The sequence below is a fragment of the Cavia porcellus genome, unplaced genomic scaffold (genome assembly GCF_034190915.1).
Source record: "Cavia porcellus strain 051 isolate PalLab524CR breed Dunkin Hartley unplaced genomic scaffold, mCavPor4.1 scaffold_21, whole genome shotgun sequence".
Taxonomy (NCBI): domain Eukaryota; kingdom Metazoa; phylum Chordata; class Mammalia; order Rodentia; family Caviidae; genus Cavia; species Cavia porcellus.
In genome coordinates this window covers 20779713-20804063 of record NW_026947504.1, presented here as the reverse complement: position 1 = coordinate 20804063, position 24351 = coordinate 20779713, and the positions used below count along the sequence as shown (strand labels likewise).

At 33.5% G+C, this 24351-nt stretch overlaps 1 protein-coding gene across 3 annotated transcripts in view; it reads left to right on the top strand.

Moving 5' to 3' along the window:
* The window catches only part of Slc12a2 (solute carrier family 12 member 2), an 80611-nt gene extending 57273 nt beyond the window's left edge, over positions 1–23338 (top strand). Inside the window, exons 16-27 of one of the 3 annotated variants that reach the window (XM_063232412.1) lie at positions 1618–1729; positions 2794–2934; positions 5885–5991; positions 8971–9050; positions 11560–11685; positions 14286–14333; positions 15749–15871; positions 16684–16795; positions 17949–18035; positions 18654–18789; positions 19277–19344; positions 20526–23338. In XM_063232412.1, coding sequence (XP_063088482.1) covers positions 1618–1729; positions 2794–2934; positions 5885–5991; positions 8971–9050; positions 11560–11685; positions 14286–14333; positions 15749–15871; positions 16684–16795; positions 17949–18035; positions 18654–18789; positions 19277–19344; positions 20526–20661 — 1276 coding nt within the window. In that variant the 3' untranslated portion in view covers positions 20662–23338. Of the gene's footprint in view, positions 1–1617; positions 1730–2793; positions 2935–5884; positions 5992–8970; positions 9051–11559; positions 11686–14285; positions 14334–14760; positions 14827–15748; positions 15872–16683; positions 16796–17948; positions 18036–18653; positions 18790–19276; positions 19345–20525 lie in introns of those variants that run through there. The other 2 variants (XM_063232413.1, XM_063232415.1) reach the window with 2 other exon arrangements.
* The last annotated feature ends 1013 nt before the right edge of the window (positions 23339–24351 follow it).

The following is a 24351-nucleotide window of genomic DNA, read 5'->3' as shown; positions in this document are numbered from 1 at the left end:
GTCAAGAGAAGAATGGGTTTGAGTACTCAGGATTCTGTATATAAATGTTATACTACAAATAACTTACTAGCGGGTGTAGTGACACATGCCTGTAATCCTAGCACTTAGGAAGCTGAGGCAGGAAGATAGGTGGCAGGTCAAGGCCAGCCTGATCGACATAGCAAGACCTTGTCTCAAAAAAATAAGAATAACTTACATCTGCCCTAATCTGTTTCTAGTATTTTCCAAACTAAATAGTATTCTTTACCAAATAAGCCAAATGGGATTGGTGAACAACAGTGGCCTATCATGGTGATAGAGATGATATGAGCCTATCTAGTTACTTCTTACACACAAATTTTAAACCAGTCTTCCAGAGGTATCTAATACTACCAGCTCCTAAGCATTTTGATGAGATTTATATATGAAATCAGAACACTTCTTTTGGTTCCTGTACACATTTTGGATTTGCTGTTTCCTGATTTGTCAGATCCTTTATAGTGTTTCTCTTTGCTATCCAGCTTTAAAGTGTTTTGATATTATTTTCTCTTTATGCTTCATATTTTTGTAGATTTTTTGCTTTAATCTATTGTAACATGAAGTTTGTCAAGGAAAGAACTAAAGTCAAAAAGAAATATTTACACTTATTAGTCATCTCTAATATATTTTGTACTTTTTTTGGTTTGATAAAACTGTACTAAATTATGTCTTCTGTAGTGAATTTACTACAAAATAGGGATAAGTTAACTTTCTATGGTAATAGGTTAAATTATCATAGCAGACTGAAAAACACAGTTGTTCAAATGAGAGATGGATGGCATGTGATAGTTCAGAGGTGGATAGTTCATAGCAGATAGACAAATTTACTGCTTTTGTTCTTTGAGAGTTGTATTACTTATATCATCTCAGTTTGCCATTCTTTAGAAGGTATTTTTGTGCATGTGTTCAAAGTCATCATGACACTTATCATCACCTTAATGAAATGAGCAGGAAAGTATCAGAGAAGGGGCAACTTCCTTTATAAAAGCACATAGCCTGGAAACAGGAACGTCTTATCAGCTGTAAATTACAGGATCATGATTAACCCCTAAAAAAGCTAAACCGCACCATGTACCTGGGGAGCCATGCAACCTGTTAAGACTCACACAAAGAGAGCAGTCTGTAGGTGGGTGGGAGCAAAGAAAGGTAAATTGAGAGGGCTGAAATCATAAAGTAGAAGTAATTAGGGTAGTATCAACTGTAATTAGGAGAGTATTAACCTGTCTTGTATATGAAAGAATGGCCGTGCCCTCTGGAAATTTTGCAAGCTGTGTGAAAGAACTGGGGTATTTATTACTTGAGATGAAAAGTTAACCAGCATGGTAATTTCTTGTTGTGGTTCTGCGAGAAACTTGGTATATTACATATTATTTTAGAGAGACTAGTTGGCATGGTTGTTCCAAACAATTTGTGCATTTCTGATATACCAAAGAGATCTGGGTAAAGCGTCCCTCCTATGAGAATCTGATGTCCTATGTCTTTAGAACAATTTCACAGGGTTCTGGTGTAATCGTATAATCACAGAGAAATAGCTTAAAAGTCATGTCCCTGTTTCCAAAAACAAACTTTTCTAATTTTATTTTTTTAATCTTAAATTAGGCCACAGTGTCTTGTTATGACAGGTTCTCCAAACTCACGCCCAGCTTTACTGCATCTTGTTCATGATTTCACGAAAAATGTTGGTTTAATGATCTGTGGCCATGTGCATATGGTAAGAATTTTGTTTTCTGTATGGAAATATTAGCTTTGTATATAACATGCTTTGAAGAGCTTTCTAGATTGAAAGTAATTTGTCAAATAGATACTTTTTTAAAGTTTTCTTTAAAATGTTTTACCTCTAAACAATCTCGTTAGCATTTGTAAAAATTTTGACGTTTTTGGTTTTTATTATTCTAACCAGCAGTAAGAATAGTGTAAAATTGTGGTAAATTTTCATCGTAAGTGTTTTGCTTTTGACATCTTAGATATTGGGAAAACTACTTGTTGTGTATGAGAAACTAAAATACTTACGAGACTAACTTTTCTCCCAACCTCTGTTTTTCATCTTCTTTTGGTGCCAAAAGTGTTGTTTACTCCATGTCCCAGCTGATACCAAAATTACCCTTCTACATGACACATTAATATCACCTGGACTATGTGGAGTTTTCCACTTTCTCTCCAAGCTGATTGATTCAAGTTAGGATTTTGATACACAAATGAGGTAGTTTCACTACCAAGAAAGATAAATTGTATTTTCCTAATTCATGTAATAGTCTTAAGTGTATTTTTAGATTTTGCTTAATCTAATCAACATGTTTTGTAACCCATGTTGCTTACAAGGCTCACATGGGAGCTCTGAGTTAATAAAACTCATAAATTTAAAAATATATTAATTATTAGCGGCTCACTTTGATTTTTAGCGATATTCTTAAGTTACTGAGAACTAATAACTCAGACAATTTGCCCAATAAAAACAAACTGTATAAACTTACTTGGTTCTGTAATTTTCTCTCCATTTTTAATGGTTTCTAACACCTGCCATTAATTTAAGATTGAAATGTTCTGCAAGTCTGTTTCTCCTCTTCCTCCCTTTTGCTGGCATCTGCTGTGCCTTAACTGTACCACCAACACTCCTTTTTGTAATTTTAAGTATTAGGATTAAATTAAAAGCTATTATTAGACTTCTTCTATCCCATCATTTGGTCACTTTGTTTCAAACCAGCATAATAGAATGGCTTTTATAAATGAAGTAGATTGTCTTTCAGCTAAAGATATTGTTAACATCTTTATTTAAAGGGTCCTAGAAGACAAGCGATGAAAGAGATGTCCATGGATCAAGCCAAATATCAGCGCTGGCTAATTAAAAACAAAATGAAAGCTTTTTATGCCCCTGTACATGCAGATGACTTGAGAGAAGGTGCACAGTACTTGATGCAGGTAAATTTGCTGGCCTTCCAGACATCTGTGTTCTAGGTCTTTGTAATGTCTAGAAACTTCCTCATTCTAGATTTCATTCTTCACACTATACAAATGGTAAATATCTTAAAATATCTTTAAGTAGCCTACTAAAATTATATGGTTTTGAATGAAAGAGACTATATAAGTTCTTTGACAGCAAAGAACTTCCCTAAAAATTTCTCTCCTTCTATAAATACCTACTCCTTGCACCCACGAGGTTTATTGTAAGAATGTTAATACCAGTTTTTAATTTTTAAAAAATTCTAGTCCCTCATGTTTCTTACTATTTATTTTCTAGTACCAAATTTAGATTTCTATTTCAGTATTGTATGTGGTATAGTGGCCAGAATAGAGAATTGGGACTGAGTTTAAGTGTTAGCACTGCCACTTGCTTGTGGTGGATTTTATACTGAGCTAATCACTTCACTTCTCTGAACTGTGTCCTCCATCCTAATGGCTATAGGGAGTAATAATGTGGTTAGATAGTATTTACCAATTTAGTTTACAGGAATGCCTTTAAAAAACAAAAAGGGGGGTAACTAAGCTATCTGTGTTGTGTGATCCTGCAGCTGCTTTGTTACAGCAGAGGTATAGGCTTGCAGTGTTGTCTTCTGAGCCCTTCCTGTTGTGAGGGGAGGAGCTCACAAGTGAGACTCTGTGGTGATGAAGCAGTGAGAGACAGAGGATTGGTGTGAAACAGAAGAAACAGCCACTCATACAGGAAGTGTAACCTACCACAAAGCTGGCATGAAAGGATGGGCTGGCACAATTGATTTGTGCAGGTGGAAAATAGTCAAATGGATCCTTAAAACATTTACACAAAGGTCATCTCCAGATGGATTAAAAGAACTAAATTTAAAACACAAATTTTTAAAGTTTTGAGGAAAGTATAAAATAATTTATAACCTAGAGAAGAATTTTTAAAAAATGAAACACAGTATTGAGCTATGAAGAATAGATCAATAATTTTTTTAAAGTTTAAATTTTTGACTGCTAATGAAAAAGGCAAAGATCAAAGGAAAATAATAACTCTAACGTGATTCAGTGAGAGAATGGTCCATAGTATCTACAAATATTAAAGGCAGTAAAAGGGAAAAAATAAAATACATGAATTGAAAAGGCTAAATGATAAAAATTAAGACTACAACACAGTTTTGTTCCATACCGATCAGATGACCAAACATGCATACAAAATGCTGAAAATGGTATAGATCAAGTAAAGATCTTTGAACTGCTGTGTTTAATTTAGATTATATAACCGCCTTTAGATCACACCCGGGATACCGAAGGAATGAATATTCTGTAGCATTTCATGTTTAAATATATACCATAAGAGGAACCTTTGTACATGTAAAGAGTGCTATATGAAACTTAATGGCAACATCAGTTGTAATATGGAAGAGAAATGGAAGTCACTTTAACAGCCATGAATTAGAGAATTGAAAATCATAGTATAATCTTACAGTAGAATCCTATGCGGTGTTGAAAAGGAACTATGTATAGTATGGATAAACCTCAAAAGCAACAGTATAAGGAAAAAGCAATTTTAAAAAAATATTTGAAAAATATGAAGATAACCTTTTTTAAGTATGTAAGTTAAAATTTTGTAAGTACAGTGTGTATATCCCGAAATAATAGAATATATATTACAAAGTGTGATCATAAAGACACAGAAGTTGCTTTGTGTGTGTTTCTAATGTTTATTTTCATATCTTAGTGCTGGGCACATAATTTTAGTATTTTAATCCTTTTTTGTATATAATACATTTAAATGTTTCAGGTACAGTGCTATCCCTGATCATGCAATTATTTCTACTGGGTAAATCTTGCTTGCTTTGGTACAGTTTATAGGAACATTTATATGTAGTACAGTTTATGGAGAGAATAAAAGACATTTTTTGAAGTGGTTCTTAATTTCAGCTTCCATCCAAATCTGCTGGTAGATTGTTAAAACACAGATTCCTGGTTCCATCACCACATGAAACAAATGGCTATGGAGAGGCCCAAGAATTTGCCTTTCTAGTAAAGTTCCAGAATGCTGCTTGCTGATGGAGATCCTGTTCTGGGACCACACCAGAACTGGATAAGTGATAATGTTATAATTGGAACCACCTAACCCATCTATCCACCAACAGCCCCAGTGGATTGAGTTTTAGCAGAGTGAGAAGTAGGATAAGTAAAACAGTCCTATATATCCCACACCCATAAATCTTGCAAAAGCAGCCACTTTGTCAAGATGCCTGGGTGTTGGCTCTTCTAGTGGTAGAGCTGTCTGAGGAGCTGTGAAAAGCCTTACTACTAAGTACCAGTTGCCTCTCTAGAACTAACTGAAATTATAGCATATGTTGTCACTGAAAAGCTTTTGCAAAAGCTTTTGCAAACCCATTTAATAACATGATTAATACTAGGATATCATTCTGTTGCTTGCAGTCTTTATCAGGACAGTGTTTGTGTACATTGTTTCTACAGTGTCATACCTTTTAGTCTGAGATGTTTTTAGATGATTGTGTTTCACTAGATCTTGTGCTCCTTTAATTTCTCTGTCCTTCCATTATTCTAGTAAATAATTGTAATCATCATAAAAATTTATCATTAAGCAAGCATTTGAACATCCAGCCTTCAACAAAGAAGATTCTTTTCTTTTCTGGTTTTATTTTTTTAACCCAGGTCTTTTTGAGACAGAGTTTCACTATGTAGCCCAGGCTGGCCTTGAGCTCCCAGGGATCCTGCCTCAGCTTCCCAAATGCTGGGATTACAGGCATGCGATGCTCAGCCCTTGACTAATATTTTGTATGTGTTAATCATAAATAATATGGTGATAAAAAAGATATATAATGTTTAAAAGCTATTTATTTGAAGTTTTTTATGGCATAAAAAGTAATTTTGTTGAAAAGTATATGTTTAAAGTTGTATTTGTCATATATTTTAGGCTGCTGGTCTCGGTCGTATGAAACCAAACACACTTGTCCTTGGATTTAAGAAAGATTGGTTGCAAGCAGATATGAGGGATGTGGATATGTATATAAACTTATTTCAGTAAGTATCTCATTGATTCAGTAATTTAGTTAGTTCAGAAAATGTTAACTTTGAAAATTGATGCCTTATTTGGAATGCTGTTTGTGATACAGCCTCATAAAGCATGAGAATGAAAAGGAATTCTACAAAGTTTTTTAAGTTGATGATTTATTAAAATATTCTTACCATGTTGCACACAGAGGTATGCACCCACACACATACCTAAGAGAAAGAGAGCGCGCACACGTTTGTGTGGGTGTATACACACTAAATTAGTAAGTTCTGTTTTATCCTTTCGCTGAGCAGGATTCCCAAATGTCAGACCTATGCCTTCCAAACTATGCCAACGATAGATCTTAATGATAGATCTTAACACTTACGCAAAAAGGGTTATATTTATATACAATAGTTTATGATATCAACCTCAGAAGTTTAGTTTTGTTCCCTTCTCATGCTAATGTTCTCCTCAGACATTTGGGTAATTCATTAAATTAATTACATTTCATTTTACATGTTTACGGTTCCTAATCCCTAAAGCTACATTTTGAATTTACTTACTTTTAAGTGGTAGTTTCTGTGATCTTTATCGTACAGCTTAGTTTTGTTTTGCATCCCTCTTCTGTGAGTTATCGCATGGGTTCTCTTTATTTTGTCACTTTGTCTTTGTGGCTTTACTCTAGGTTCATGGATTTTTGTATGTATCTCTTTAATGTAATCTGCTGGCCATAAATCAGTTTTTAAAACTGATTTAAGTAAATAGTAGTTGTTTTTGCCAGATTTTTTTAAGTATTTTTCCTCATATTATATGATTTGCATAATGGATGTATTTATTTTGATTAAATGAAGATAAAAAATTACCCATCACTGCGACATTACATGATTAAAGAGTTGTCTTTTTCTTGTTATAGTCACTGAAGCAATAGAACAGCTTTGTCCTTGCGAAGTATTTCTTCATGTACAAACAATTGCCATTTTTTTTAAAAAGTAACCAAACTGCTCTAAGTTTTATCTTCATATTTTGATCTGAGTACCTTTAACTCACTGGAGTTGTCTGTCACAGAAACTCAACGTTATAGATAGAACAACATTATTATTTGCCTGCCTCACATGTGACAGCTTATTTTCACAGGTGCTTTTGGAAAGTCTAAGGAAATAACCAAATCTCATGTTCTATTTTTTGAAAAGCCACTTTATATCAATTATAGTATATTATGAACCAAACTAATTGTTGTTTTTATAAAATCAAAGCTCTGCTGATTTTGTTGTATTGTTACTGCTCTTTACGTTTGCGTTTATTACTTTTTTATAAGGAAAATCCAATGGTAGCTTTGTAATTCTGCACTATACTTTCTATATGTGCGGACAGGGAAAGGAAAACAGTGGAAACAAATTAATCAGACCATAAAGTTCCTTGCTTTCTTTTAAGGCTAGGAATAATGATACAGAGTAATTGTACGAAGTGAAATTTTTCAAATACTTTACTACACCTGCACGTTATTCTGTCTGCATTGCTTATAGTAAGAGCGCTAACAGGGCTGTCTCTTAGCTCAATTCTCTAGGAATTAAAATGAATTCCCTGAAAGTTAAGTATTATGTGTCAGATAGCAATTAAAAGATAGGTAAAATAATAAATGCTCTTTGGTTTTTAAAGTTGCAGAAATTAATGGCAATTTTAGAGTAGGACACTACTCATTCTCTTACCTTGTGACATTTCCCCTAATGTTTTAGTTGTGATTCTAAGTAATTTGTATGATTGGCATTTAATATAAATTTTGTTTTTATTAATAGTATGTGACTTTTGCAACCACAGTTCAAATTACATACCTTGCAGCACAAGAGTTTAGTTGTTTTGATCTAAAATAATCTTTAGGATCTATTGTTTTAATGCTCATAGTTATTTTTCTTCAAGTATTAATTAGATCTTTCAAGATACAGCTGTGAAACCTTAGCATGTCAATTAAATGTTTTTCCTGTCAACTCTCTTTTGACTTCAGTGAATGACAGGAATGAGGTCTAATTGTCTCTCCATAACTTAAATTTTAAAAGGCGTTTATAGCCACATGTTACACCCTAAACACATACTTCCGTTTTCTCAGTTAAAGAAATAATTTGGTCATTTTGTTAGTTTTTAACTTCCTGTTGTATAGGTAGGTGTTATACCTACAGGTGGCTATTACTTAATTAAAAATAATAATAGAAGATAAAAGTTAAGCCTCTTAGTTCTTTGAAGTCACCTTGAAGACTTTGGTCCCCAGAAGTTTCTAGGCTTTTTAAGTCTGATTTTTAGAGCTGTTGTCAACATTTTAATGTGTATAAAATTTTTGGAGTAAACAGTATTAAAACAGTATTACAAAATTTTTAAAATATTCTCTTTGCAGAAATGTCTATACTCTACAGCCTGCTGTCATTTTCAATAGAATCCAGTTTTCTTTTTCTTCCTATATTTCTCTTGGCGTTAAGTGTGTAAGCCTCAATATAAAGTGTGAGGGGTTATTGTAAGTTGTTTATGCATAATTTTACTTTCTAGGATAAAAGTACCACGATTTCCTTAAATAGCTTCTGTAAGTAGAATGTCAGTACAGTCATATTTTACTTAATGCTGAAGATACAGCCTGAGAGATGTGTCACCAGGTGATTTCATTGTGTGAACCATCTTAGCATGTGCTTAAAACAAACCTACATGGAATAGCCTACTGCACACTGAGGCCGTATGAAATATGTGACCATGTATGTAGTTTGTCAGTGACCAAAACACCTGCTGGCACATGACCACACTACAGCAGTTTACGCTTAGGTAGTGTTCAGGGATATTGCAGAAGAAAAGTAAGGCGTGAGGTTTAAACCCAACATTGTTCATATCTCACCAGCTAACTTAAAATGTTCTAAGAAAGCAAACATTGGAAGCTGAAAGTAATTTTAGAAATCACCTGTGATTGCCTTCATTTTACAAAGAACTTAAACAATTTTTTTTTACTACTTCCCCACTTCATTTCCTCATAGTGATGCCTTTGACATACAGTATGGAGTGGTGGTTATCCGCTTAAAAGAAGGTCTGGATATATCTCATCTTCAAGGGCAAGGTAATTTTATATTTTAAAAATATAAATTACTTAGTTAGAAAATTCTGTGTAATTCTTGTACGTTTTTCATTTAACTTTTATAAATTTATCTATTTGTGTCACAGACTCCATTGGTTAGTATTTTCAGATCATACCTTTTTGAAATCTATCAAACTTTCTGTTTTCTCTTTGTGTCAGCCTGGATGATCAGTGTTTAGTAATGGAGAAAATGAAATTTAATTCAGATTAAAGACTTGTGAGAAACAGATAATTATAATTGTAAATTGGCTGAATTTGTAAAAACATGTAAGTACAACAATAATGTGAGGAAAAATTGTAAATGACAACTAGAACTACATCTTATACATTTTCATGTATACTAAAGTAATGTTTTATGTTACTAATACTAATAAAAGAATAAACTTTGTCATAATTGGTGTGTCTGCAAGAAGACTTATTAAAAAATTTGTCATTTAAAAGTATTTATAGATTCATAGGCAGTTGTAGAAAACAGTGCAAGGTCCTGTACACTCTTTATCTAGTATTCCCATCCCCAAGGCAACAACTTACACATCTGTAGTACGCATTGAAACTACAAAATTCACATTGCAGCAGTCCATGGATTTTGATTTTACCAGTTTTCCATACATATTTTGTGTATGTGTGTGTATGTATAGTTTTATGTCACTTATCATGTGATTTGTATAACCACCACCATTATCAGTATAGTAATGTCCTGTCACTACAAAGATTTCCCCTGTGATCCCTCTTTATTAGCCTCATCAGATTCTTTCCTAGTCCTTCATTATAGTATGTAAATTTGTAATATTGAGAAAATTATATAGCTTTGCATCGTGGCATATGCCTATAATCCTAGCACTTGTGAAATTAAGGCAGGATTGTCATAAGTTTGAGGTCAGCCCAGCTATACAGTTAGATGCTGTCCAAAGAGAAGCAAACAAAACGAATATTACATAAACAAGACAGTGTGTAACATTTAAATCATTGTTTAAAAATGAAGATTAAGACCTAATTAAGGTATAATTGATACTCCTGCAAACTTTATTAAAGTTATGGAAAGCACACTGTCCTCCATGGATTTCCTGATAGATTAAAAAAAACAAAAACAAAGAGAGCTGGGTATTGTGGTGCACACCTGTAATCCTAGCACTTGGGAGGCTGAAGCAGGAGGACTGTTGTAAATTTGAGACCAGGCTGGGCTACAAAGAGCTCGAGACCAGCCTGAACTGCATGATGAGACCCTGTCTCAAAAAGACAAAAAAAAGTTCACAATGTCCTGTTACTAATTAATCACATCGTCAGAATTATCTATGTTTAAGTGGCCAAGAGGTATTCAGTTAACTTGTCATCTGTTCATGTACTTGAAATGCTTTAGTCTTCCCTCTATTCCTTTAAGCGTGATATACAGTTTTGAAAGAAATACTTTTGAGATGTTTATCCTTGTAACAAAACTGTATGACTTGCTAAAAATGCATTTTCTTTTTGTGGGAGTAGACTTGGCAAAAATACTACTTAAGTTCTCCCCATTGTAATAGTGATGTTTATAGTACCTGACTTAATCCTTTTTAATTTTGCATAAGTAGTATTCTCTTTCAATGAAGTATCATAGTTTGGCCAGTAAATTTTATAGTTCTGTCATTTACTGAGGTTTGAATGCAATTGAAATATTAAAAACATTTTCAAATCATTTATAGTCATGAAATATTTTTGAAAACATTCATCAATAAGATTTGGATATAGGAGTATGGATGGCATCAAAATGAAGAGCATAGAGGGCCACAGGTGCTGGAGGGAGCCAGGCTGTCTCTTTGAAAACCTTAGTCTTCTTTTTTAGTTTTGTGTCCTGGCAATGTTTGGTAAATTGCTGGCCCAGTTTCTTTGTGTGTTAAAACAAGAGTTCACCTTGTAGTGTTATGTAAAGATTAAGGGGAGATCCAGCCTGATGAGCTCTTACCTTAATGCTGGCCAGTGGGCTCCAACAGTCTGCTGTTGTTTCTCTCCGTTCACACAAATAAGGGACAGGCATTATGAACGATACATTGCCACATTCATGTTATGTCTATACGATAAGTGTTGTATAGAAGTTAAACACTCAAAATTGTCTCAAAAAGGAATGAAACCACTTAAAAATGAAGTGGTATACTTGTTAGAAAGACTGTGTCTATTGTCCTCTTCCATGCCTGTGAACATTGGCCATGTTTTACATATTGTTTGTACTTAGAATTAATTTTGAGAGCAGGCTTTGTTTTGTATTCTATATGTCATTCGTTTGTTACCCAGAATCCGTTACATGAATTTCTCTCATGCTTACTCCATAGCACCTAATTCAAATATCTTAGCCTCTTAGTTATGGCTGACATATTTAAGTGGACAGTCATTTTAAACAGGTTATCACAGTTCACATAAGAAAACTCACGTATCACTTGGCTTTTAAATGTCAATTATTAATTCATGACACCTTTGGGGTGAAATATTTTAGATACTGTTTTAAATACTTTTATGTCTACAGAAGAATTGTTATCGTCCCAAGAGAAATCTCCTGGCACCAAGGATGTGGTACTAAGTGTGGACTATAGTAAAAAATCAGACTTCGATACTTCCAAAGCGTCTAGTGAAAAGCCTGTTACACATAAAGGTAATATTAATTCAAATAAGTAATTGTATTAATGGCAGTGTTTAAATTGTGAGAGATCATTTTTAATATACAATGTACTTTATAAAGTAATCTCTTCTCAAACTTGACACTGCTTACTTCTAGTTGGTCAGGTAAAGTTTGATGTTCAACAGTGGCTACAAAAAAGGACTGTTTCAAGGTATTAGAGTGGGTCATGGAATAGAAATGATACCAATTATTTATTGATGTGGTCTTATGTTTTTATACTTTAAAGACAGATTAAATCTGAACTTTGAAAGAGTGTGATTTTAGAAAAACATATCTCATAATACTTGCAGAAAATTTCACCTACAAGCCTGTACGTTATAAGAAAGGAAAAGAGATGACTTCCAAATCTTACTCTCCCGCCCTCACTCCTACCTCTATTCAAACTAGTATCTCCATCTGTCCTGTTCCAGCTGACATGCAATAAAAAAGAAATCTGCACTGTAAATCATCAAACCATAGCATTTTTTATTTCTATAAAATTTTACCATTCCTTTTCTGAAATTGATAAGTCACGTCTGTGCTGTTTATCTCTTCTAGATTATTTGGAAGCCTTGAAGACTTTTTATTCTTTTTCTTCTTACATACCTTGTTTCTGAGAGGAGCTGTTGTTGAAAGTGTAATTGATACCATTTTTCCTTTCAGTGCTTTGCTGGCTTGATTATAATTCTTTTTGTTTTGCCTCAAACTCTTATTAAGTGATTCTGGTAACAACTTTATGTTTCCACATGTATTTTAGTTTATGACATACAGTCTGTATTTTTTCCTGCTGATTTTTTGTTGTTATTAGTTTGTTCTTCTGTTCATTTGTTTTCCTTATCCTCGATCTTTTCTCTACAAAGTCTGTTAGGAATTAATGCATGAAGGCATGTTGGAAGAATTAATATTTATCAGGCAGCTACTCTGTGCTCCCATGTATTAGTAAATTTTATCTATATATTAGCTTAATGAGTGTCACGTTTTGAAATTACTATTTCACAGAATAGGATACTGGCTCAGTACATTTAATTGCTCATCTTTTGTTGTAAAAATCTACATGCCTTTAATTACTTTTAAATGTCCAAGATTTCCTTGACTTTTCTGAACTCATCTAATGAATACAGAATGTCTGTAGTTGTAATTTTCTTTTAATTATCAAGGGCAAATAATATTAAATATTTATTTTATGAGAATGGTAATATTCAGCACTATAAAATTCAATGTAATTGATTATTTGCCATAACATGAATAAAAATTAGCACTCAGACATAGTATTAGCTTTATTTTTAGCTTGCCTTATATTTAGTCTGTTCTCAAATCAGCATATATATTGTAGAAAAGTTTGTCTTGGATTTTGTTTGCTTGTTTGTTTTTGAGGCTAATATCCCCAGGCTAGCTTTAAACCTACAGTGTTCCACCTGCTTTAGAGTCCCAGTTGCTGGGATTACAGGGATGTACCAGCTCTGCAGAGAAGTTTAAACATGTGGAAAATATTCCAAATTAGAAACATTCTTGTGTAATTATTATGTAGTCACAGTATTTAGTTGTATCTGTCTTGATTATTGAGGCATACAGTGTGCAAGGGGGCAGAAGGAACACCTTTTGAATACTTGCTTTATGACAAACCCTGAGCTCTTTCCATCAGTGCTTACATGTGACAACTTTAAGAGGTAGGTACTGTGAACCCTTTCCTTTCTGTAAAGGAAAAGTCAAAGTTACCAGCTCAGGCTCACACAGCCAGGAAGGGGATATGGGATATGAAGTGTGCTGGAACCCTAGGAGGTTCCACTATAGTATAGCGGTCATCCAACTCGGAGGATTATGTGCCAAGAAGGAGAGAAAGAGATAGATATGCTAACATTGAGACAAAAGACATGGGGTTAGGAAACAGTTAACTTTGGGGTAAAAAATGATTAGTACTAAATACAGGGCTGGGATTTTAGCTCAGTGGCATAAGTGCCTGCCTGGCAAGCGTAAGGTTGTGAGTTCAATCCCCGGTGCCAAAAAAAAAAAAAGATTAATACTAAATATAAGTGAATATGTATATGTATGTATATATATATTTATTTACACTTGTATATAACTTGGCATTTATATAGAACAGAAGACTTCTGTCTCTGAAAAAATTCCTTAATATTTCAAGTGGTAATTAGCTTTTATAAATACCAGCTATCCATTAAATACATCTAAAGTTATTTTTCAGTCATTTGCCCAGTGATATAATAACACATTTAAAATTTATGTATTATGTATAAAATTAGTTTATTTAAATCATTTCTGCTATACAAGCTATAGTTGGACATTTTCTCAACTGATTTCAAGTATGAAAATTTAAAAAATAATGTAATTTTGAATAATTCTACAAGAATAAAATTTCAGGGTGAATGTTAATCATTTACCCTGTAGCATCTAAAATGTGTTTGCTTTTTAAATCTTGAAAATTCAGTGTAGAAAATACTAACCTTCAGTCTTGATCATTTCTCATGGACTGTTGCTTTGTACTATGTTTTGTTATAAATGTGCTTATTTACATTTTCATTATGTTATAATGTAAAAACAATTAACTTAATATTTTGTGTTTTTTGAACATAATCTAGATGAGGAAGAGGATGGCAAGACTCCAACTCAACCACTGTTGAAAAAAGGCAGGCATTTTTCATCATTTTATTTTAATCCTTTTTTCCATACTATTGACACTTTTATCTCCAACCTTATTATTTTCTTTTTCTATCTTAGTTTTTATTTCATGGTGAGGTGATGTTACAGTTATCTTTAAATGCAGATTAGAAAAATTATTAGTCCAAATAAAAAGTGAAGTTTTCCTGAAGTCAAGGTGGTATGTCCCAGAAAAATTCTTTTAAATCATTAATAGTTCCAAAATACTCAAATCCAGAAAGTCAATATTATTTTTTTTTTATTTTAAGCTGCATGGTTTAGATAAGTAGGGACACTGAAACAGGTTCATTTATTTACAGTGTCACTTGCATTCTTTACCATCAGTTCTACCCAGCCAACTCCTCAATTTCGATACTAATATATTTTTCATTTCAAAAATTACAATATTTCTCACAGTTGTGCTGCGTTTGGGAGATACACAGTCATGTCAACGTACATGAATTTTATGAAAAGGAGATAGAGGTGAGAGTTACGGAGCAGTGTGGTTTGGTAGCCATGATTTCATCATGCAAAATCATTTGTCATGTTTACATACATCCTGGCAGCATGAGAAGTGAATGACAGACGTTTTGCAAGAGTGGTCAGATTTCGTTTTGTGGATTTCTTTTAAAACCTTAGTGTAGGGTTTTCATAATAGTCATTTTCCTTGTTCACAGAACCAGTGTTTTTTTGTTTTTGTTTTTTAATTCCTGGGAATGTAGATGGGAACTGCTTTGAGGTATTGTCCTTTGAGACCTACACTAGATGGGTTCGCTTCTGAGGAGTTCCCACCATCTTTCTGTGGTTCTGAGAAAGATGTAGTTACATGTCTTTAGAGATGGGCCACATACTAAGGGGACACACACACACAAAGACATAAATATGAGAGCATTCTTTTCTCAGACCAGGGTTTCACTGTGATGATTGTACTTGTATTCATATGTCTCCAGTTTCCTCTGTCATTTATGTTATTAGATAGTTTTTTATTTAAAAATATATTTTGAACTTTATATTATAGCGATACCAGATCAGAAAAGAAGTATTTTTACAGAATAAGTATAAATTTGATTTAACCATTTAGCCTGAATTAGCTTTCCAGAAAACCAAAATCTAGCAGTCAAGTATAATTTTTGATTGGTACTTGTGATTCTCTTACATTTATCAGAATACTTCAAAATATTGGACATTAGACAAGATACCTCAGATGAATTTAGCTGTGATATTTCTCTGTAGCTATTTTAAAGTATCTTTAGATTATAGAAATTTGCAGTTTTATGACGAATGCCATATATAGCTATCTACATTATAAACATACTTGAATATATAAAGTAGAAAATTATAAAAATTAAGCAAGAGACATAATATTTACTTTCCATACATTTTAGTTTTTCTGCTTATCCTGTAGAATCCAAAGGCCCTATTGTACCTTTAAATGTAGCTGACCAAAAGCTTCTTGAAGCTAGCACACAGTTTCAGAAAAAACAAGGAAAGAATACTATTGATGTCTGGTGGCTTTTTGATGATGGAGGTAAGATGTCTGACAAATGTTTTAAATAATTTAAAATGTATTAAAGATAGGACACTGGTACTGTGGAAGCAGCACACACTTTTTACTTGTCCTAAACTCTGTTCAGGTTGTACCTGCGTGCTCGAACATCAGCAGCGCTAACTTGGATTTGGACAAGCTGGTCTGTCTTCTCAGTGTCCTTCAGTGCAAAAATTGCTCTGGAGTTTACCCCTTATTACTTATCTTACTATATTACAGACCCTTCTGTAGACGGCCACTCAGTTTGGAATGGTATCTGGTGTTTCATCATAAGTAGTTTCAGGTTACATATTTTGGGCACCAGTATTCACAGAAGCAGTGCTTAGCCTGCATTTCCCAGGGCAACGTGTGGTGCTGGCTTATATCATTACTGAGAGTGCTAACTTTGACCCTTGAGTAAGTTGTTTTTCTGCAAATTTATCCAATGGAAAGTTGCTTTTCCTTCTCTTTATAATTACAGATATGGATGATTACTTGGAAGCTATGTAAAGCTATGTAAATAGATTCATTTCATTTTTCAGTCCTCCAGTTTAAGAGTAATTTCCTGACTGCCAGGCTATTGTCCTATATATCACTGCTTTATTCAAAAAGCCATACTGTTGAAGGCTTTTTCCTTATTGAAGCCTGGCTGTCCAATAGCTTTTTGACTGAATTAAGGAATGATGGAAGAAGTTTATATTATACCAAGATGTAAATATGCCTCATTCCCTGCCATTTATTCAACTACTTTGAATATAAAGTTACTGATTGAGAAATTAGCTTTTGGTATATAATTTGTCCTATCTTTAATTCAGGTTTGACATTATTGATACCCTATCTTCTGACTACCAAGAAGAAATGGAAAGAATGTAAGATCAGAGTATTCATTGGTGGAAAGATAAACAGAATAGACCATGACCGGAGAGCGTAAGTTTATTTTAAATTGGAAGAGCATTAATATAGTAGCACTTCATTATCACAGTATAGGTTCAGTAAGCTAAAAGCTAGACACTCACTCTGTCTCTCTCGTCCACTATATCAGTCATCACTTGCTCCCCTCTGTCACCCTTCTCTGTTTAAATAGTCCGTTCTTTAAACCCCAGCGTAGCTTTTCAGAACATAAGGCCCTATGTTTTTATCTTGTCTCCCTGTCCCTCCTCTCACCCCTAATAGTTTACTTTCATGTTTGTGGTTATTGTTGTTTTTTGTTTTGAGATGGAGTCTCATTATGAAGTTCAGGCTGGCCTTGAACTTGGAGGGATCCTCCTGCCTCAGTGTCCCAGGTGCTGGGATTACAGATATGTACCACCCCATCCAGCCCTAATTGTTTTCATTCTCAATCATTGTATACTTGATGCCATGTATATCTTTCTGGCTTATATTTATTTTCCTAAATTTGATTTTTTGTGGGCCTTATTATATGTAACCTGTTGCACTATAAACTGTTAGGAGATAGATGCCGAAATTCATCTAGGTAAACATTCATATTCAGTAGTGATATACCCAAGAAATCTTAGTAATGCAGTTAGTAGTTAAACATGTAGCTCATCTGTTTTCTGATAAACATTCTTATGAAAAGAATAATCCAAAAATAATTTTAAAGCTACTTACTGAGTTTTCCTTAAATCTATATTCTTACTGATATAATTGAACTAAAATTAGCTTTAAAAGGTAGTTGCCATTCAAATTTTAGTATTGTGTTTCTCTGTCTACCCATTTATTATTAGGTACAAAGGAGAGATTCACATAAAGTAAAAGAATGTAACAGTAGTAGTCTTAGGCAATTTAGACATCTTCTCTGAGAATGAACAGTATTCATTAATTTACCTCATAATGCTTTCCTATTAACCATGCTTGTGTTTATTTTGTTTTGGTTTTTGAGATAAGGTTTCACTATATACCCCAGCCATATCTTGAACTCATAGGGATTCTCCTGCCTCCGGCCCCTGAGTACTGAGATTACAGGCGTGTGCCACCAAGTCCAGCCATGTTTTTCAAATTACATACATTCAACCCTATGTAGCATAAAAATATTTGTATACACCTTTCATGTATCTAAATGCTATTGATTTGTATTTAGGATGGCTACTTTGCTTAGCAAGTTCCGAATAGACTTCTCTGATATCATGGTCCTCGGAGATATCAATACCAAACCAAAGAAAGAAAAGTAAGTTGTTGGATAAGTTCTGTACAGGTTTTCAACCCTTTTATGGATGGCCTACACAGATAATTGAACTTAATGACTTGAGTATTTTTGCATTTTAATATGAAACCAACTGATAGTAGGTTCTCTAATAGCAGATGTTAAAGTGTCATTGTTGTAGTAAGACTTTTGGATCCAGAAATTCCAAAATTTTAACTGTTTGCCTTTCCTCCCTTCAAAAGGTTCTCATGTTTTCTTACATCACTTTCATTTATTGGTACTTTGAATTGTGAAAGCTCCTGTTGTTTGGAGGAAACTCCTTTGCAATACTGTGTGAGCACTCTACTGCTGAGCTGTGTCCCAAGCCCACACAGTGTGACTGTTTCAGAAGGGTCATTTGGGTACTGTGCTACACTTTACTTAGTCTGAGAAAAGGTGGCTAAAGGAGCCAAGAGGAAATCTGCGTTAATTTCAGTTTTATTATTGTCATTATAGTTCTAAGTGTCTAAAGTCTATAGACTGCAAATGACTGTTTTCTAAAGAACTTACCAGAGTGGTTGGTATAATTGTGGTGTGGAGGACAGAATAGAGCAGAAGCACTACCTTCATTGTAATTTAAGTGTCAGCATTCATTCTCTCCAGTATTGCAGCATTTGATGAGATGATTGAGCCATACAGACTTCATGAAGATGACAAGGAACAAGACATTGCAGATAAAATGAAAGAAGATGAGCCGTGGCGAATAACAGACAATGAGCTTGAACTTTATAAGACTAAGGTATCTCTGTTTCCTTGTCATTCATCTTCCATGTGCTTTGGGGGGGGGGGGGAAGAATTTCAAAGACTCCAGTTTGATACTGGAAAAACCAGTTGTGTGAATTAAATCAAATTTAAGTTGGATTCATATGTGAATAGAAAGAATCATTTCAGGGCCAGGCATTTAGCTCAGCAGTGTAAGTGCCTGCTTGGCAGACACAAGGTCATGAGTTCAATTCCCGGTACCAAAAAAAAAAAAAAAAAGAATCATTTCTTTTCTAAATGGAGAACAGATAAGTGTTTGTATTATGCTGAAAAATTTATTGCAGTTTGTTTTGTCTGTTTACTATTTTACGAACTTTGCTAGCTGCTTTCTTGATGCTGGAGGTCAAAGTCAGGGCCTTGCACATGCTCTTCATGTACTCTACCATTGAGCTACGGCCTCAGTCTCAGCTGGCTCTTGACTTTCAAGTGGTCTGGGAATGATTTTTGTCTTGTTTTCATTTCAGACATACCGGCAGATTAGGTTAAATGAGTTATTAAAGGAACATTCAAGCACAGCAAATATTATTGTTATGTAAGTACTATCTGTATTAAGATTTCCTTGACTATTCATTTTATGATAATGTACTATACTTTTAATTCCTTTTCCAAGTACTTACCTGTTTAGCATTCATTAATGACTTAGTAATTTATGAAAAAGGAAAAAACAAACTGTCAAATACACTTTGCCTTTTAAGCATCTGGAAAAATCACTTTGGAGAAAAAAATTAAAACCACCTAAGCTCATACGAGTCTAAGCAATTTTTTATCATAATAGGTTATGTTAGATTTTTTTGGTTTATCCTTATTCTTTCAGAATTTCTTAGCAATAGATATACTGTAGCCTAGTCATGAAGCATATGTGGGATAGATAAGGGGCCCTGAGAGCTTGCCCATGAAGTTATTTAGAGGATTACAATTGGAACAGCATTCCTATGTGAATCCCCATCTCCCAGGTCTTTTCCTACAGACCACATGTCCTTGGACTGAACAGAAATGCTAATGGCTATTTTGGCTGTTCTACTGAAGTAGATTAACTAAATATTACTTGAACCCAAATTTTTTCAGTGCTGAAGCTTGTGTCAGTATTTTGGTAAGAAAATCTCAGACCTCCAAAACCATGTCAAATAATAAATAAAGCATACCAAAAAATTGTTAGTTCAGTTGACAAATACTTAATTGTTCCATTAATTTTCAAGCTTTACTGTTGATCAAATACCTACACTGGAAGCTGTTAACACATAGAAATTTAGAGGAAAAACCTCAGAATAACTGGTCTCTACTACATAACCTATAAAGAGTCAAAACTCGCAGAAATAAGATAAAAAAATAAAATTTGAATGTCATTTATCTTAAGTAGCTTCTATTTTCCAAATTCTGATACAAATGTTCCTTTGCCCTTAAAGAATTACATGTAATCCTGTGAAGAGGAAGCTGGAGATTTCGGTGTGGGTGTGGCTTTTGTATTATAGTTTATGGAAATGCTTATTTGCTCTCCTTGTAACCAGATACTTAAACATCTTCAGCTTTAATTTGGAAACATGAGAGTAGTGACATGAGCACATGGTAGGTCTGTTCTAAACGCAGAACTTTCCTCTCAGAAATGTTACAGTCATTTCCAGGATGGTTAATTGTGCTTTAGTGTATGTATTTTTTTCACATTTTCTTTTTCTCAACTTAAAAACATGGTGCGGTGTTCTCTCTTCTTGATCACAGGAGTCTCCCAGTTGCACGGAAGGGTGCTGTGTCCAGTGCTCTCTACATGGCGTGGCTAGAAGCTCTGTCAAAGGACCTCCCACCAATCCTCCTGGTTCGTGGGAACCATCAGAGTGTCCTTACTTTCTATTCTTAAATGTTCCGCACAGTAGACTGCCCTCCAGAACGGTACTCAGTGCCGAATGAAGTGACTGAAATCTTCGGTGACACGTTAACATTACAATGGCAGACTGTGACTTTTCTTTCACTGTTTCATTAATTTGAAAGCACACAGGAAAGTTGCTCCATTGATATGTGTATGGAGACTTCAGTTTTAATCAATTCCATATTTCAATTTTTGTGAATGGTGATTCTCGTTGGACTGAAGTTCATGAGAGTAAAGTTTTCCTTTGCTACTTGAATAGCAATAAAAGTGTGATTTCTTTTTGATTGATGAAAGGATTACAAAAAGCCTTTAGCCTTGAGGTGCCTTCTGAAACTAACCAAATTTCATCCATATATCCTGTTTTTATAAATTTGTAGAATGTCAAACTTTGCCTTCAGATACTTTTTATTTGTAGTCTCTTTTACCTTAAAATGGGCCCTGCTTTTCATCTTCAATTGACCAATTAGTGTTGAGTGCTATATGTTTCTTATGTTTTGTAGAAGTATCTGTTAGATATAAAAAGTGAGAATTAGGGCTAATGCAACATGGAATAAAAGTAGGGGAGGGGTAACCAAAAAGTGAACCACAAGGTTAGGTTTATATGAGTGTATGTAAATATAGAACTAGAAAAAAAAGGTCCAGGTTACCTTTTTAAACTTCCATTTGGCTGTTCTGTCTTTTTTTTTTTTTTAAACAGTAGGGAGGGTGGAATATTTACCTGGTATTCTTATTTAGTATGCTTAAAAATCATATGTCATTCTTTAAATTAAAATCAAGATCATTTGTATTTATTTTAAGAGATATTTATCCTAATTTGGAATTTTCTTCAAATCTGACTTTTTAAAAATGCTAAGAGATTTTTCTGGAGGAAATTTAGACAAAGCAATGTTATTTAATAGACTATTTAAATAAGCACTATATGGAATTTCACTATACTGTACCATTGTTTATAAATCATTAAAAAATGTTTCATCAAATGGTTAAATGGACCACTGGTTTCTTAGTGAAATGTTTTTAGGCTTAATTCATTCAATTTTCAAGTACACTTAGTCTTAATACACTCAGGTTTGAACAGATTATTCTGAACATTGAAATTTAATCCATTCTTAATACTTTAAAACTTTTGTGTTAAGGAAAACTGCCAGTTTCTATGTTTGAAACGTCTGTTTGACATCATCGTCTACTAGTACAATTTTCACAGTGCAGATGTACTGTTACTAAAAGCTTTATATGTAGTTATTAATGTGAAGTTTTTCATTTTTTTATTTAAGGATTTCCTAAAAACATTTCAAGGGATTTATTGTCTACATATCTGTATGTGCATGTATTTATATACACATGTATATAAATATCACATACGGATGTGTCTATATAATGAAATTTATGTTGCTGGTGTTTTACTTACAGTGATCGTGGTTTGTTGATTTTTTTTTTCTATTTTTGTAAACATGTTCACTATCAGATCAAGAGATTATAGATTTCATGGAGAGCAAAAGCAGCCCTTGGAGGCCAGAATGTAACTTCTACAACTGTCTTCCATTACAAAATGGAAAGCATTTCATCTAAAATTTTGATTAATGATTTATTGATAAGTTCCAGTGATGGAGAATTTTACAAACTGTCATACATCTTGGTGGAAATCTATAAAAATTATTTTCCATACTGCAATAGTTTTGCTGCATAAGTATAAATTGGAGATCTCATTTTAATTCAAAATATTAAAGTGAAATAACAGATTTTTCTAAATTTTTTTCTACATTATAACTCACAGCGTTATTCCATTTGTTACTATAGGTTTTGCAGTGTTTAGGAGGAAAGAGTAGAAATGTCATTCAGTAAACAATACCATGTGTGAGTTTTTTTTAATGGTTATAGGGCATGGACTGAGTGCTGCTATCTTGAAATGTGCACAGGTACACTTACTATTTTATTTTTATTTAAGGGTTTTTTTTTCCATTCAGGAAAACATCATTGTGATCTGTACTACAGGAACCAAATGTTATGCATCATACACGTGTGAATAAAGTACATAAATATATCTAAATATTCATAATGCAGGGAGGGTGATACTGTCTGTGAAATAATGTAAGAAACTTTTCACTTTAAAAAAAAATGCATCACTTTCACTTAACACTAGACACCAGGTCAAAAATTTTCAAGGTTGTTGTAGTGTTCTAAAAATTTCAACAATTCTTAAAAGATGCTAGCTAGTGTTGAAGCTATTCATTCAACTTTATGCTGAGTTTTGATTATTTTAATGCCAAATTTTTAATTCTAATCATTGGTGACCACTTGGAAACAAATAATTACATAATGGCATTTGAGTTCACTATTCCTATAGGTGAGAAAGTGAGAATGTTAGTTTTAAGCTGATTAACAATTAAATCAAATATTTATTTGTTACATTGTTTCCTTTGTATTTTAGGTTCCTATTACATTCTTTTTATATTGCTTTTTCTGACATTACATTTTTTTAAGTCTATGGAAATAATTTAAAGATTTGAGCTTTGGTGGATGATTATCTACTAAGTTTGAAAATGTAATATTTTGATAATGCTGTACTATGACTGTCACATAAATGCTTTTTTTAATGTTTTAACCTTGAGTATTGCAGTTGCTGCTTTGTACAGAGGTTACTGCAATAAAGCAAGTGGATTCATTGAAACTATTTAAAGTCTACTTTTGTTTCTTAAGCTGTTATAAGTCAAAGCCAGGTTTGTGTTTTCATCTCATTTATGTAACTATTCTTTCATGAATGTTTGTATTTTTTAATGGTTTTATCTTAATATCTATGCCTTGGAAAAGTTATTTGAAATTGTTCCCTATCCCTAAGCCTTTGGAATAATCACTCTTGATACTGACTGACAGAACTGTATAAGGTATAGCTCATTATGATTTTTTTTAAAAATAACTTAGTTTCCTTAATTCTTTAGTTGGGGGCCAAATCCTTCTTTATGAATGAGGAAGCTAGAAGATTAAAAAGGATTCATAGTCCTTGAATTTAATCTGATTGTTTTCTTCGAAGATTTTCACTAAGCTGATTTAGTTTTATGAAACTTTTTTTTTTTTTTTCATTTAAAGCCCAGTACATGTATTGCAGAAGAGTTACTTAACTCTTTCTGCTAAGAAAGCAGCTTAGGGCACTTTAGGAGTTTCCCAAGGTCATGGTAAGAAAGTAGATGTTGACCTAGAGCCCAGGTCTTGGATTTCCAGGCATTCTTCCATCTCAGTCACTGATCCTGATCCACTCACCCTACCTGCACAGGTTTGTGCTCAAGTAATGCAGATATGCAAATTATAGTGGCAAATACAGATTGGCTGCAGGTCACCTTACTATGCCTGAACTAAATGTAAATGTCATCACATGAGCTTTGTGAAATAAGTTACTATTTAGCCCTGTTTTATCACTTCTTTGGGGACCTAAAAGAATCAGAGACAACAGGAATGCAGTATTTCCTAATTTCAGACCATCCAACAGATTTAAACACAATATAATTCATCTGTGAACAAGCATCTTATTCACTTGCCAGGAAGAAAACAAGGAAATGCATTTGTTACGCCTCCTCTGTTTCGTACCACTTTAAATCCTTATGTGGGGTGTAAAGAAACAGGTGGTGATGTTTATTGGGTAAAGAAGGTCCAAGTCCTGGGATATACTGAGGGGTCATAGATCAACATTTT